Raw genomic sequence first — 15,398 nt, 5'->3', positions numbered from 1 at the left:
CCTTAGAAATTAAAAGAAAACTATCTAATAATAATATTGTTCTAAGTGCCTACTCCCTGCTAGTCACTTTAAACATTCTAGTCCCACTTATTCCTCATTGAGATCTTATAAATTAGATATTAGGCTGGGACTCTGTCCCAATTCTAGATATTGTTATGCTCATTTTTAAGCTATTTATTTATTTTAATTTCATAAGATGAGGTCTCTCTCTCTTGCCCAGGATGGTCATGAACTCCTGGGCTCAACAATGCTTCCACCTCAGCCACCCAAAGTGCTGGGATTACAGGCGTGAGCCACCACGCCTGACCCTAAACTATTTTTAACCTAAAAATAAGTAATCTTTTTTGTTTTAAAAATCTAATATTAATCACAATAAAGTTTAACTATGGAATAGATGTCTGGTTTTGTGGCTTCAGAGTGAGAATGAATCTTGACTAAGTGTGGTATTTAATTCATGGAGTGAAACCCGGAAAGGGGAAATGAGCCAGGGAGGTTCCTTGGATCCTGCCTCTGGCATTATTCATTTGCAGCTGGCTACGTTGCATTTTATGGCTGCTATTTTCTCTCATTTGTCCTTGATTCCTTCGAAAGGAAGTAGTAACTCAATATATTAAACACTGCCTAGAATCCTCAGTGCTGAACATTTTAATTCTATCAAATTTTTATCAGCATATCGTTGAAACAGAAAGAAAACCTAGGGCTTCAGTTTCTTAGTTCACATAATGGGTAGTTCCAGTAACACACCTGCATGGGCTGGAGGGCACACTAAACTATAATAATATTCCTGATCTTTAAAAAATATATCAAGGTATGGAGCTCTTAGAATCAGTGTAGAAAAGCCTGTTAGACTGGATTTTCAAATAATAGAGTTCTCTTCCCTTTTAGACAAAGCTATATTAGTCCATCCTTTCATTCATTATCATGCATTCACACAATGATTCAACAAGTACTTACTGAGTACAATGTGCCAGGCCCTGTTCTAGATATTAAGCATATAACAGAGAACAAAACAAAGGTCTTTCCCTTGTAGAGCTTACTTTCTCAGGAGAGAAAGAGGCAAGAAAATGTATACATATATGTCATGTAGTACTCCGGAGGAAAAAAAAAAAAAGAGTAAGGGGCATGCGAATGTAGACTTGGTGTTGAGAACTGCAATTGCTTTTTATAAGGAACAGTTATGAAAGCCTCTCAGTCAGTATTGTGCCAGGACCTGAAGGCACTGAGTCGTACTCGACTCAGTCAATTCTCTGTCCCCAGCTCTACAAGGAAACTGGGAAACCAGCTAAGATCTCTAATAGGTGTGTTCAGGCAAGAACCAAATAGCATAGATGTTTTATTTTGTGGGCTCATCACCATCCTTGTGTTTTATTAGTAAAGGTAATTATTATGCTTATCCAGGCATGGACGAACAATATCTGGCACATCTGAGCCACATTGGTAATAATTTAGTAATATGCAAGTTAAGAGTAATATGCTGTGGGTATTATAAATTGAGTTCTATATTTAATGTTTTTTCTACTTACCTGATATTAATTTTTTTATAGACATTTCCTCCTCTCTCCTGTTTTTATTGAGTAATTTGTAGCATTCTTTCAGCCACTTACAGTAGAACTTCAGTCATTTGTGTCTCCTGTTCATCCTCTGCACAGCATGCTGTTAGGTTCTGTTGTTGCCTTGTCTCCCAAATCCATCTCCTTCTTCTGTCTTTTCCAACTTTGGTTTTAGACCTTTCTTTCATCTCAGAATTAGCCATCCTTCTCTAATTCATGTGAAATTCTCTCTCTTTAATCCATGTGAAATTCAGAAAAAACAATACAGGTTTTCAAAATGAGTCCTTGATTCAAATTGGTTCAGATCTTTGTTCTTCCATGTACTGGCTGTAGTGCCTTTTGCAATTTTTGAACCTCAATCGTTCCTTCATAAAATGAGTACAACAATATCTATGCAGTGAGGATTAAATGGGATTATGGAGTGTTTAAAGTGCCTAGCAGGGAGTAGGCAGTTAGAAAATGTTGGTTCTTTCCACCTTCTGTTCTTCTGCTTCAGATCTCTTAATTTCTACAACTCTGTGCTCTTTTCCTCTCTCAGTAAATAATACTACCATCTCACCAGTTTAAATAAAACAAGCTATGAGTCCCCTTCGAATAATCTATTTCTTACACAATCTAAATTTAATCTATCTGCAAATCCTATTGGTTCTAACTCAACACATATCCTCAGTCTCTCTGCTTCTCCCCATTGACACTGCTACAACCCTAGTTCAAGAATCTTATCTGTACTGTTGCCATAGTTCCTGAATTCATCCTTCTGCCTCCACTCTGGTCCTCTTTCAGCCTGTTTTCCACAGAGCCTAAGTGATACTTAAAACATAAACCAGATAATGTCAGTCCCCTGCTTAAAACCCTCCAGTGGCATTTCATCATACTCCGAATGAGATCCAACTCTTACCCTCTCCTAACACTCCCGCTCTTATGCTTCAGCGGCACTGCCCTTTTTTCTTTTTCTTCTAACTCATCAAACTCATGGCTGCCTCCGGCCTTAGCACTTGCTATTCTCTCTGCTTGGAATACTCATTCCCCAGATGTCCACGTGACTTACTGCTCTTGTCATTTAGATCTCAGCTCTAATTGTCCCCTGACTTCTATCAGTAGTGCTCCATCACACTGTCTTACTTTTCCTAAGGCTTACCACTATCTGAAAATAGCCTGCGTTTATTTCTCTATTTTCCCCTCAGTAAGAATTAAAAGTTCATACTAGGGCCCATTTCCTAGCAGTGTTTGGCACATAGTTAAGTATGCTGAAAAAAAAAACTTGACTGACTGAATAAATGAAAAAATAAATATAAACTCACTTTTAATCAGATATCAAGGTTTTATATTAATTACATGAGCCAAGAATTGTGGTTTCATTTTTAAAATGTGAGGACCTACTGGTTTTCCTTTAATCCTTCATACTTCACACATATGCTTGTGCTGGAACTATGACTCTAAATCAATAGCAATACCATCCTCTGTTTTGGCTTTTTCCCCTAACCTAAATAGTTCTCAGATTTACTTTTCTCTCCATCTCCACTGCCACACTGTCACCTTAGTGCAAATTACCATCCTCTCTGGCCTTTTTTCTGTAAGGTTTTAATCTCCCAATATCTGTTCTCCAGACTGCAAGCCAGTGAGCTTTTCAGTTGCTGTTATACCCATGCTCGAAAGCCCTTTAGGTTTTCATTGTTCTCAAGATAAAGACCAGAATGTGGTCTGATCCACCACCTCACGTCACGCCAGCCCTCACTCTCCACTCCAGGCCACACTTTCTCCTCCCCTCCTGGTTCCTGCCTGCCACCTGGCTGGGTAGCCCTTGCTTCCCGCTTCCTGCAAAGTTCTACATCGCACCCATTTCGCCCACTTCTTCAGATTTCAGGAGATTGTTCCTTCCTCGAGGAAGCCCTCCCTGATTAGGCCAAGTGCCACTGCACGTCATACAGCCCCACATCACCATGGGCCTCTCTTTCAGCGCGTTGTTTTATAAGTATGCACTCCAGAATATGACAATCTTACTGAAGTGCGTCAATGCGAGCTTGCGCTCAATAGCTGTTTGCCGAAGGAATATACGGACTAGCGGCCCGACCACTCCTCGCCCCTCCCCTCCCACGGCCGCGCACATATTACGCATTAAGCAGGCGCCGCGAGGACGGACATCGCGAGCGCCTGCGCGGAGGGGTACGCATGCGCAGAGGGGCCCGCCCGCTGACAGATTCTCGGTGGCGGCGGCAGCGGCGGCGGCCCTGGACTGCGGGGAATGGGAATCCTAGGTCCCTGACTGAGCACCTCCCCCGCCTCCCTGCCCCCGACATGGCTCAGGAGAAGATGGAGCTAGACCTGGAGCTGCCTCCGGGTACGGGCGGGAGCCCGGCGGAGGGCGGTGGCAGCGGCGGCGGCGGGGGCCTCAGGAGGTCTAACAGCGCCCCCCTGATCCACGGCCTCAGTGACACTTCGCCGGTGTTCCAGGCCGAGGCGCCGAGCGCCAGGCGGAACAGCACAACGTTCCCGAGCCGCCACGGCCTGCTGCTACCGGCCTCCCCTGTCCGCATGCACAGCAGCCGCTTGCACCAGATCAAACAAGAAGAGGGCATGGACTTGATCAACCGAGAGACGGTCCACGAGCGGGAGGTGCAGACCGCAATGCAGATAAGCCACTCCTGGGAGGAAAGTTTCAGCCTGAGTGACAACGACGTGGAGAAATCCGCCTCTCCCAAGCGCATCGATTTCATTCCTGTGTCACCAGCACCGTCACCCACTCGGGGAATTGGGAAGCAGTGTTTTTCGCCATCCTTGCAAAGTTTTGTAAGTAGCAACGGATTGCCTCCAAGCCCCATTCCCAGCCCAACGACCCGATTTACCACCCGGAGAAGCCAGAGCCCCATCAATTGCATTAGACCAAGTGTTCTTGGACCATTGAAAAGAAAATGTGAAATGGAAACTGAATATCAGCCAAAGAGATTTTTCCAGGGCATCACCAACATGCTTTCTTCTGACGTTGCACAGCTGTCAGATCCTGGTGTGTGTGTATCTTCGGATACCCTTGATGGAAACAGCAGCAGTGCCGGATCTTCTTGTAACTCACCAGCGAAAGTCAGCACTACCACCGACTCTCCTGTGTCACCTGCCCAAGCGGCTTCTCCATTTATTCCACTAGATGAACTTTCGTCTAAGTGATTCACTCATCCTGAGACTGTCTTTTTGCAGTGGAGAGAGAGAATAATCAAGTTGGGGCAAACACTGAACTTTGTCAATTAATTTGAGGCTATTTCCTATTTGACCCCTTTTCTTTTTTGAAATTTCTTGAAATGATGTTATTCTAGAGAACTATGTCAGGTTCCTTTGGATACCCTTGAATTCAGTGTAGTAATATTTTCAGACGTTTCCCCAATAAGTGTGTTGAAGCATACATCTTTACGCTGCTAATATGTCTAAATACATATGTTATCCCTTGATTTTTTTAAATAATTGAGAGCTCTATTTATTTATGGGATTATTAAGTTCTGATGAAAATATAAATGTTGACTTAATCAGCATAGTAAACTGATGTTTAAAATTCCATACTTCATGCCCACACTAATTTTTAATGTTATTTTCAGTGGTTGCCGATTTCCATTTGATGAAGAACTATACAGCTTAAAAAAAATACGTTAGTTATATCAATCTAGTGGTTGTCTGTTTTACCCAGGAATTCTTGGATATTTAGTTTTCTGGGTACTGAAGTGGATGGGAGGGGAAATGATTAAAGAACAAATTATAAAAGTTTGCAACAAATCTTTTCAAATTAAGTATATAAAAGTAAACTTTTAAGAAAAACATTTTTAATGAGATTTTAGTAGTAATTCCAGTCAGTCATACAACTATAACTACTATAGAGAAAATTAAAATTTTCCCTTTTTTTTTTTTTTTAACCAGAAAGTGCATTTGCTTGGGTGTAATCGTAAAGTGAAATGAGACAGTGCCTTGCAGTCTTTGCCCGCTGTACATAGGCTAAGGCTGAGCTCTTTGTACTACTGCAAAAGTTTTTCAAATGTAGAAAACGTGTTGGAAGGCTTGTTGAACTTTGGCGCACCCAGGTAAACAATACTCTCTCAATTGTTTATATACTTTAAAATATTCAGTTGTGCCTCAGTTCCAGATATTATTGCCAACCAGGAGCCAGAGCAATTTTTGGCTACTTTTCTGCTCTGCCCATCTGTCACCTTACTGGTTTTCCCTTGTTCAGGAAGGAAGCAGCTGTTTCCTTGCCAACAGGTCCCTTCCTCCCCATCTCCCACCAAACTAGGGCACCATTGATTAGACAAAGGTACAGTGTAACTTGGGTTTCTGACAGCAACAACGGGACTGTGAATTGTTTAACCTCTGTGGTTAAAGCTACAGCTTGAGTTGACTGCCTTGGGGATGTCAGTTAATTAAGGGGTGATGATTTGCAAGAGAAAATTAGTGGAGAGTCACATAGGTAAATCATTATTTAACTTAGGTTTTGCTAACGGTAGAATAGTCGAATGTTCTTTTCTTTGCCTTTACAATTAAGACAAAATAATAAGAATAGCAAAATTTTTTTATATTATGCTTCCTTATACCTCATATATCTTCCTTAACTAGATAGTTTGACAGAAAGAATGGCATACAAAGAGGAAAGGGGAAAAATGACTCAGAACAAGACAAAAGCTCTGACTTTTTAAAGTTATCGCTTACAGAGACTTTAACAATTTTGTGGAATTTTTACAACTATGAGAATAAATGGAACTGGTCAACTCTTGACAGTTGCCTCAAGATGGAGTGAAATTGCATCGAGGGTAAGACTGTGTCCACAGGTTTAAAATTCTCTCTTCTGAGTAATAGTGTTCATGTGCTCCCATTCTTGACCTTGTTCAGATTCAAACTTAAATAGCCTGACTTCTTGTTGGGTAACTTGCCCAGCCTCCAGAGGTATTTGAACTTCATTATCTTCAACACAGGAATTGTTAATCTCACTTCACCTGTTCTTGCATTAGCTCAATTGATGTCATCTCTGATTTCCTAAACTAGAAACCATGGAAGCATCTTTGACTTTTCCTTTTCTCTGTTGGATTAGCTTAATCACCAAGTCCTGTCAACTTCTGAAACGAATCTCAAATTTCTTCTCTTCTCTATCTGTTGCCCCTGGTTTTGCCTTAAGTTCTTGCCTAAGTGATCTCCCAGCCTGTCTTCTGTCTCCTTTTGGTTCAGTCTTTATACTGCCTCTTGAATAATCTAAAATTTAAACTTGATATTTTTCGCCCTCTTGCTTGCAAACTTCATTTGCTTCCCCATTTCCTGCTCTTTAAGGAATGATTTCTTTAGCCTCAGATAGAAGGTCCTTTATGATCTGGCCATATTCTGAAATAGCTTCAATCCTTTCCTCATCTCTGTTGCACTCTACATCTTTCCTTCTTATTCTGCAAACATTAGACCACTTGATGTTCTTTAAATACGTCATGTACTTTCATGTGTCTGTGCTTTGGGATAGATTGTTCCTTCTTCCTAAAATGCCATTCCTATCCTTTTCAGGGAGGCAAATTATACGTGAGTTGAAGTATGAAGGCAATGTATACCTGCTGATTATAAAATATTTAAACAATGTACATATCTGTGTGGTTTTAAAAGTCTGCTTTTAACTATGTAAAATTCATCTTCGCTTTCCACAGGTAACTTCTGTTAACAACTTGGTATATATTGTACAAGATGTGTTACTGGCATTTCCATGTATATATGTATATAAATGCAGGAAACCAACATGTCATTAACACCTCTCTTCTTTTCTTTCCCCCATATCTAATCATTCCTCAAGTCTTACTGATTTTTATCAGCTAGAATCTATTTCCTTATTTCTACCTCCATTGCCACTCTGATCCAGGCTACCAGCATTTCCCTCTTAGGCTTCTGAAGCAACTTCCTAACTCCCACTTGTGCTCATCATACTCACTCTGGTTGGCTATCCATTCATTCTCCATACAGCAACTAGAGGCATTCTTTTAAAATTGCGGACCTGCTCCTTCCATCTCCCAGCTGAAAGCTTTTCATTTGCTTCCTGTTCTTGTGAGTATGCCAAAATGTATTAATTCTGGGCTAGGAGGCCCTGAGGAATTTGGTCCTTCCCTCCTCCCGCCTCGTTTTCTGTGCTTTGCCCTCCCTGGCTTGCCTTTCTGTTCCTTAAATACATCATGTTCTCTCCTATTTTAGATCCTTTTCCCCGAAGGTATGGAAACATTATTTCTGTAAGCTTATTCTTCTATATAGATGGGAAGTTTTTAAATCAGATAAGGTTCTAAGGGTATATGGACAATTTACATTATCATAGTATTGTTCATAACTTCCAGCATTATTCTGTAGACTGTAAGGACTTACTTAGCTCATGTAAGAATTATCCTTCAAAAAGCATTTTTAAGGTATTAGTATTGCTAATCTATAAACTTTGTGCAAGAAGTCCTAAAGTCAATAGCAACATTTATTTAAAGTACAGTTTGTCGTATATAATAAACCTCTGGTGTATTTTCCGTGATTATGTTTGTTAAAAACTCAGTATAAATGGGAGAAATAATTAAGGATCATTAACTCCAAGGCTGCTGGATGTTAGGACCCTTAAGCATACTGAAAAGATTGATCGTAATCAAGAATAACTTGTATCAGATTGCCTTCTGGTGATTCCCATTTATTAGTTCAACCAGTTACGTACCTGTAGCAAGAGACCAGTTTATTTGGCAATAAAACTGGGGAAGGAATCAAGACTTAAATGAGGAAAACAGGTCTGAGAACATTTTTTTTCAGGGTCTGTTTATAGATTAGTAGAACAATTTTGAAGATCTAACAGAGGTGGGAGTCAGGGGATTGGTTGCCAGACAATTGAACTAAGAAGATGATGATCATTTCTTGAGTAGCACCAGAGAACAGAAGAAAGAGTTGGCCTTGGAAAAGAGGTCTGGAAACATTTTTCTTCTGAAACAGGAAGGAGAGTGAAAAGGCTAGGCAAAGATATCCGTAAATGTTGATTTGTTGTTGCAGGGGTTTAGGAGCATGGAGGTAGGTATATGAAAAGTAGAATTTGTTTCTGATTGTGCCTATTTTCCAATTATTGAGGAATCTAGGATACATGAGGATAGGGACAGGAGATCATTTGGAAGCTTGAGTGCAGTAAAGGTTTAATGTTTCCTCTGAGAATCTAAAGGAGTAAGTTAAGGGCAAGTAGAAGGCTTATTAGGCTATGTTGAATGCCAGGTTGCAGTTGGATGGCAGGCACAAGGAAGTGGGTTGGACTGACTAGGTTTGGGAATTGGTTAAGTGGGTACTGGGTAAAGCCCAGTAGTGTGTGAAGCAGTTAAGGGTTCTGCTGAAAGTGTGGTTTGAATGATTGGCTGAGGCATTGAGGATAAGAGAAGGGAGCAGAGGCTTATGGGCTAGGCCACTTTTTTCAGGGCTTTATCTTATCAGCCGTGACAAAGTATAGAGAATCTGATCTCAATGTAGGTCTCTCACTAGCAGTTTTGCCCACATTTTTCATGGCTGTTAGAGAATCAGGGCTGAAGGCAAGCCTTGAGTGCCACTTATTTGGTAAAAAATTGTGTCCGATTGCTCACTGTAGCCAAGACAGAGTTCTTTGTGGCTTCTGTAACTTGCCATCCAAGTAAAAAATTTTTTCTTAAAAGTTGAAATGACCTTTGTATAAAAAATAATAAAATACTTGCCATGTGTCAGGGACTGTTCTAAGTGCTACGCAAATATATCAGTGCATTTAATCTATCACCATCATCTGAGGCAAGTGCTATCGTTATCCTCATTTTATAAATGAGGAAATGGAGACACAAGAGAGGTTGAGTAACTTGCCCAGGATTCCAGAGCTGGGAGGTAGGCGGCGAATTGTGGTGGTTAAGAATATAGACAGTGGAGCAGGGTGGCTGTAGTGAGGATTGAATGGGTCCGTACACAATGTGCTTACAAATATGCTGGGCAATTGGCATCCTTGACGGATGAAACTCCTGCTTTCACACTCAGTTAACAGTACACTGTCCTTCAAAGCAGGCTATCCTTTTATGAAGCGATTGTTTCTGATGTTAGCCTTTCTTGTAGTGAACAGACATTTCCCTCTAACTTCCACCATTTAATTCAAGTCCACCTTTGGCAAATGCAAAACAAGCCTTATTCTTTTTATAGGTGATAGCCCCCTTCTAGAAATCAGAAATAGTGATCCTTCTCTAGTGACTACTTCTTCCTTCCAGATTTTAGAAATCTTGAGCCATGTCTTCAGTATGCTGTCTGTGAAATAAGGCTATCATTGCTTGGCAGCCAAGATTTTCACCAGATTGTGATTCCCTTATGACCATTTGCCTTCCTGGTTAGCAGTGATAAATGGCCTGATAACATGAATCTTTGCCAGTAATAATAATAATGATGTGTTAATATTTCTTGAGCATTCACTATGGGTCCAGACATTATTTTTAGTGCTTTACATTTATGAGTGTTTAAAATCCTCATGACAACTCTGTGAGGCAGGTGCTATGGATTCCCATTGAAGAGATGAGAAAACCAAGGCCATTTTCTCAAGTCCCTATTACTTTCTATTTTTTTTTCCTTTTGAGTTTAGGCCCTTTTGGTTTTTTTATTATTAATATTATAAACTTTTTTTTATTATTACTTGAAGACATTTCCCAGCTAACTTTAGCAACTTGCATTATTTTACTAGTGCTGCTACTTCTGTTTTGAATCAAATGATAGGTAATCATTCCTTAAAACAGTATTATATTAAAGGAAGAGATCAGGAAGATTTTTTTTTTTTAGTAACAGGTAAAAAATTAAAGTGTATAGAAGGAAATCATGGTTCCACAGCTTTATGTATTTTTTCCCTATAGCATTAATTTTATTCAAAGATTTAGGGGAAATTTTTTGTTTTAGAATGAAAAGGGACTGGTAGCTAACTGTTATAAATACATGGTAGAGTAGAGTACAAAACAAGACTGTGAGGCAGTGACCACTTTACCAAGCAGCTTCAAGGAGCAACCATACCCTCCATGGTAACCATTCTCTTAAGGCGATTGATGGAAGAATTTCCGACCAGAAGGTTGGGATTCAGTACCACCCCAGCATGGACAAATGCAGATGTGAGATCACTCACAGCCATGTCTACCTTCGTGGAAAATGAGTTGGCCCTCTCCAATACCGTGACACACAACCTCTGGCTGCACTGGGGGTTATGGAACTGGCTTCTCTGAAACTCTCCTTCTTTTTAGAAAATCCTGTGGAAGGATCAGGTAACAGGAAAAAGGCTGGTGAATTCTGTAAAGGGAAGTGAGTAAAATTGAGTTGGGTTAGGGAAGGAAGCATTTTAGGCAGCCACCATGGAAAGAAGGCAGGCCACCTTCTCAATGACGATGAGACCCAAGTGCTAAAGGCCAGCAACGGGCAGTGTCTGAAAACTAGTCGTATACCATCACAGTTTTCAAGGGAAAATACGATTCTACTAGGGTTTTCATGTCAATAGTGGACTCGAATTGAAGAAGTCTCCAGTCCTTTTGTAGAAGTACCAGTGTTTCTTATATATGAGCAGAAGCATCAGAAAGAAACCACCTCTTCTTCCCATCCCTCCTTAATACAGAGCTTATTTACTTTTCTTGCCAATCTTTCATTTAAAGATGTCTCATAACTCTCCTTTAATTCTGTTTCCTCCTCCTTCTTCTGCATAGATCAGATCCTTAACAGGCCTTTCCTTGACCTAACATTCATTGTTCTTCCAATTTTTCTGTCTTTCTAATCTTCCTTTCTTTCTTTTGTTTTCTTTTCTTTTTTGTTTTTTTTGTCCAGAGACAGTCTCGCTCTGTCACCCAGGCTGGAGTGCATGGGTGCAATCTTGGCTCACTTCAACCTCCGCCTCCCGGGTTCAAGTGATACTCCTGCTTCAGCCTCCTGAGTAGTTGGGACTACAGGCATGTGCCGCCATGCCTGGCTAATTTTTGTATTTTTAGTAGAGACGGGGTTTCACCATGTTGGCCAGGCTGGTCTCAATCTCCTGACCTCTGGTGATCCACCCGCCTCAGCCTCCCAAAGTGCTGGGATTACAGGCTTGAGCCACCATACCCGGCCTCTTTCTAATCTTTCTACCTTAAAAAATCAACAAAGAAGTCTTTCATCAGCTTTAGATAATTAAAGCCAAGCAAGCAACAAATGTTGGGTCTTTTCCAGTAGAAACCATGTTAAAAATGGTTAGACAAGCATCAAGCATCTCTACCCCTATGACACACCTTGTCCTTGAGAAATGGTTTTGCTGTGTTTCAGTTCTGTCCAGTTCTCCCTGGTGACCCTTTCCTCCCTTGATTAGTTCCACAGCACTGCAGGCTAAGGAGAAAAAGGAATGTGTGGGCCCAGGAGGGGACCGTCCTAGGAGACAGGCTGATGCTTTTTACTTTTAGATAAGAAATGAAAAAGTGTTCATGACTTTTTCCTCTGTAAACTCTCCCTTCAGGTTCAAACTTAGAACTTTCTAGCTTTGGTCATGTATTTTATGCCCTTAAAGGGTTTGTACTTTTCTCCATACATATCCACATGACCCTAAGTCCAGAAATAGCCAGCTGCTGCATCTTAACTGCAGGTTAATTTTATCATATTAGAGGAAGATATCAGGAAGGTTTTTTTTTTTAGTAATAGGTAAAAAATTAAAGTGTATGGAAGGAAATAATGGTTCCAAAGAATCATGGTTCTGGTTTGGAATCTCCAACGTGAAGACTCATGATCCTCCTTAAACTTGGTAGCTTGTGGGGATTTGTTTTTCCCACATCCCAAAATAGCATCTCTGTGACTGGGCTGAATGTGTACATCCTTTACCCTGGAGTCAGGCTCATGTTCAGGACCCCTTTGGGCATCTAGCTGGTGACTGTCACTCCCTCTGTGGTCTTCCCCATTGCCTGCTTGGGTCCCACCATTTTTCCAGAGCATACAAGTGAACTACTGTCTCAGAAACTGATATTATGTTTGACATACACTGGGATTGCAACCAGTTTCTGTGCAGTGACAGGATAAGACAGCAGGCAGAAATTTCCATCAAGAGGGATGAAAGAAAGGATATGCTCAGATTTCCAGCACTTAAACACAAGGATGGAAGCTGACATCATCCAACCACCTGGGGTTCATGAAGGGAAGTGTAAGGTCTGGCATTCCAGTCAGCTTGATACAGCATCAATCACCCCGTGGGTTTCAGCAGCAATTGTAGAACCTGATTTATCAATAATGGCATCAATCTCTTCAATCACATAAAAATAGGCCTCACGGTTGGTGTATTTCACCCCAGTACCTCGCCGAGGCAGCACTGACAGTTATCCAGTGGGAATTTGGTCACCCACATGGGTGCTTCCTGTGATGGTGTTGACAACTGTTCGAAGGATAGTGGGAGGCTTTATCAGTTCCTTGAGGATATTTGACTCGGTAGCCAATGAGTCAGCTTGGAAACCCATTGGCAAGCATCTCTTCTAATGCCACGTAAACCACAACCATATTGTCCTTCATCACTAATTCTGAACAGACTCCAAAATAATCCTGAAATGTGTCCACTACTCGGTGAAGAAACTCTGACAAATAGAGGGGAGACCTCCATCTGGATCACAGCCACAAAAAAAGATCTCGTGGTGGTAAACACTTAAGAGACAGTGGTGAGGGGTAGGATAACTGGAGGCACATTTTCTTCCTCAGTAGCTTTCTCTTGCATCTCAAAAAATCACAAACAGAACAGTGTACCACATTTTTCCAGTGTTTCTGCAGGAAAACATCTCCAGAGGAGTTGATCAAGAAGAGTCTATAAATCATGATAGACTGTGATTGTCAGGTGAGAAAGGAAAGCCTTTTTCAGCCTGAAAGCCTCAGGACTCTGCAGATTTTCAACCCCATCTTTCAAGACCATGCTCAATCTTCCTCTACTGCACAAGCCTGAAGTATCCCTCCCTTGAATACCCGGCCTCACTCCTCGGAGCACCTGACGCTTGCTCCGCCTTATGAACAGGTCCCGCCCTGCTCTGCTTTACATATTTTTTAACTGACTTTATATTTGAAATTTGAAATTACCAATCCCACAAATTTTAGATTTTTTTGTTTTCTTTAAATATATACGTATATATAAACAGAGTTATATTTAATTTATACAGTATCCTTGGTTGTTCCTAGGTTGTCATTCCTAGGGAAACAAAGGCAAGAACCAGTTTGACCCTTCCCTCCCCTCCTTTCCCCTAAAAAACTCTGTAAATTAAAAATGTGGCATTTTTTTAAAAGGAAAAATGTAACACCAAGATTCAAAGAAGGATCACGCTTACCTCTTCTTTCTCTATGAGAAGCTCTCCCCAGAGGTAGAAATTTAAATTGAGAGGAATTGAGCAATCCTTGAGAAACTTTACTTTTTAAAAACTTTTCTTCATAGAAAAATCAATTCACTGGTGAATAAGAGGATTCAAAAAAGGAAAACTTCCCTTTGAAAACATTCTAGAATTGGTGATTAGACTTCCAGTTTCATACTATCATGTCCCTACATTAGACATTTTGGAACAAGCCATCAAAAACCAGTTGGTTCCAAAAGGTTAGTCTTATTTTTAGAAGTTCAGTAAATATTTAGAAATCACTTCAACAGTGACTTTTAGTTCTATATGTAGCTTGTTTGTGAAAATAATTTTATAACAATAAGGTTAGGCAGATAATGTCAAATAATTGGGTCTTGTGTATGTACACCCAAACGCACATGAGCACGCACACACACACATACACACATGCACCCACTCACTCACCCTTGTGGACCTTTTTCTGCGTTCCTGGAGCCATATTCAGCTTTCCTGCCATTTTAGATTTTCTTCCATTTTTCCCTTCGTTTTCTTAAACAGAAACTTGGGCTTTGTAAATGATTCTGAACTATGCATATACCTATGTAGGTACTATATAGATAGAAAGTGTGCTGTGCTTTGATTTTGCATCAGTGGTCCAGATTTCAAGTGCTGCCCTAAGAGAGAAGTATTTGGTAGTTGTACCTAGGACCTCTTTGTGCCTGATTTCTGTTTCTCCTTTTTGAATTTCTAGAATAAGTACTCGGGGAGATGTAAAAAATACTCATTTACAAATTTTAAGGCAACATGACTGAAACTAGAGAACAGAGAACCTATTGCTTTTGTTTGCCTGCAGAAGTTCGGTTCTGTATCAATGCCAGGTATAATTCTGGTTTTTTTTCCAGTTGCCTACAGTGGTCCCCCAAACCAAACTAACCTCTTAAGGCTTGGCTAGCAAGGCATGTTGTGAAAGAATACAATTGAGAAAGATCTTTTGTGCCCCAGCAGAGTAAAATGGTTGTTTGAGGTAATTGCTCCTGGGATTCGGCAGTCCTTCTCCCTTGCTTTAAGGACAAAGAAAGATTTTAATGTTGAGATGCCAAGAGGATTATCAGAACTTGGGAGTGACAAGTAGCTGTTGAGTATTGGTATCTTTGGGGAAGGAAAATATGAGATGTTTGGGAGAAAGTGGGAGTGAGGGGATGATGGATGGATTGGGTATTTCTTCTGGCACTGTAAATGTTCTCTTGGACTATTATTGTGAGCTCTCTGTTGAGTAAAGAATGGCATTGAGGGTGGTTTTCTTCATTGTTTGTTTCACTTCGTTTCGGTTTTGGATTTGAATCAGGATGTGTTGTTTAAGAATTTCTCTGAGTCTCTTTCCCTTAATGCTCTCTTCTTTTGAGTCCTCTGGGGGAAAAAAGGTAAATAATATAATTATAATTGTCATGTTACTTTGAGTCAAGAATTAAAATTCCTGATGCTCTTTACCAATTTATATTGCATTTCTAACTCTAAATTTAAATTTCATACCTTTTCTATATAGTCTTTCTCAAGGCCCCAT

The 15,398-nt window shown here is 40.5% G+C and overlaps 2 protein-coding genes and 1 pseudogene across 4 annotated transcripts in view; 2 read left to right on the top strand and 1 right to left on the bottom strand.

The window, feature by feature from the left end:
• Window positions 1-15,398, top strand: part of PIP5K1B (phosphatidylinositol-4-phosphate 5-kinase type 1 beta) — a 307,597-nt gene that overhangs the window by 70,368 nt on the left and 221,831 nt on the right. Inside the window, exon 1 of one of the 3 annotated variants that reach the window (XM_030827193.1) lies at window positions 6,277-6,331. The exons of the other annotated variants lie outside the window; for them this stretch is intronic. The gene's annotated coding sequence lies outside the window, so the exon portion shown is untranslated. Of the gene's footprint in view, window positions 1-6,276; window positions 6,332-15,398 lie in introns of those variants that run through there. 3 annotated transcript variants of the gene reach the window in all.
• FAM122A (family with sequence similarity 122A) lies at window positions 3,693-8,296 on the top strand. Its single transcript, XM_003273877.4, has one exon. The coding sequence runs from the start codon at window positions 3,720-3,722 to the stop codon at window positions 4,707-4,709; it is 990 nt and encodes a 329-aa protein (XP_003273925.2). The 5' UTR covers window positions 3,693-3,719; the 3' UTR covers window positions 4,710-8,296.
• LOC100590338 lies at window positions 12,160-13,587 on the bottom strand (annotated as a pseudogene).

Source organism: Nomascus leucogenys, chromosome 1a (assembly GCF_006542625.1).
Source record: "Nomascus leucogenys isolate Asia chromosome 1a, Asia_NLE_v1, whole genome shotgun sequence".
Classification (NCBI taxonomy): domain Eukaryota; kingdom Metazoa; phylum Chordata; class Mammalia; order Primates; family Hylobatidae; genus Nomascus; species Nomascus leucogenys.
Note: the sequence above shows the minus strand (reverse complement) of the source record. Positions and strands in the feature narration are given on the sequence as shown.

What these genes read in the sequence shown, in the direction of transcription:
- FAM122A (XM_003273877.4), top strand. Translation starts at nt 3,720, where the DNA reads ATGCGCAGAGGGGCCCGCCCGCTGACAGATTCTCGGTGGCGGCGGCAG.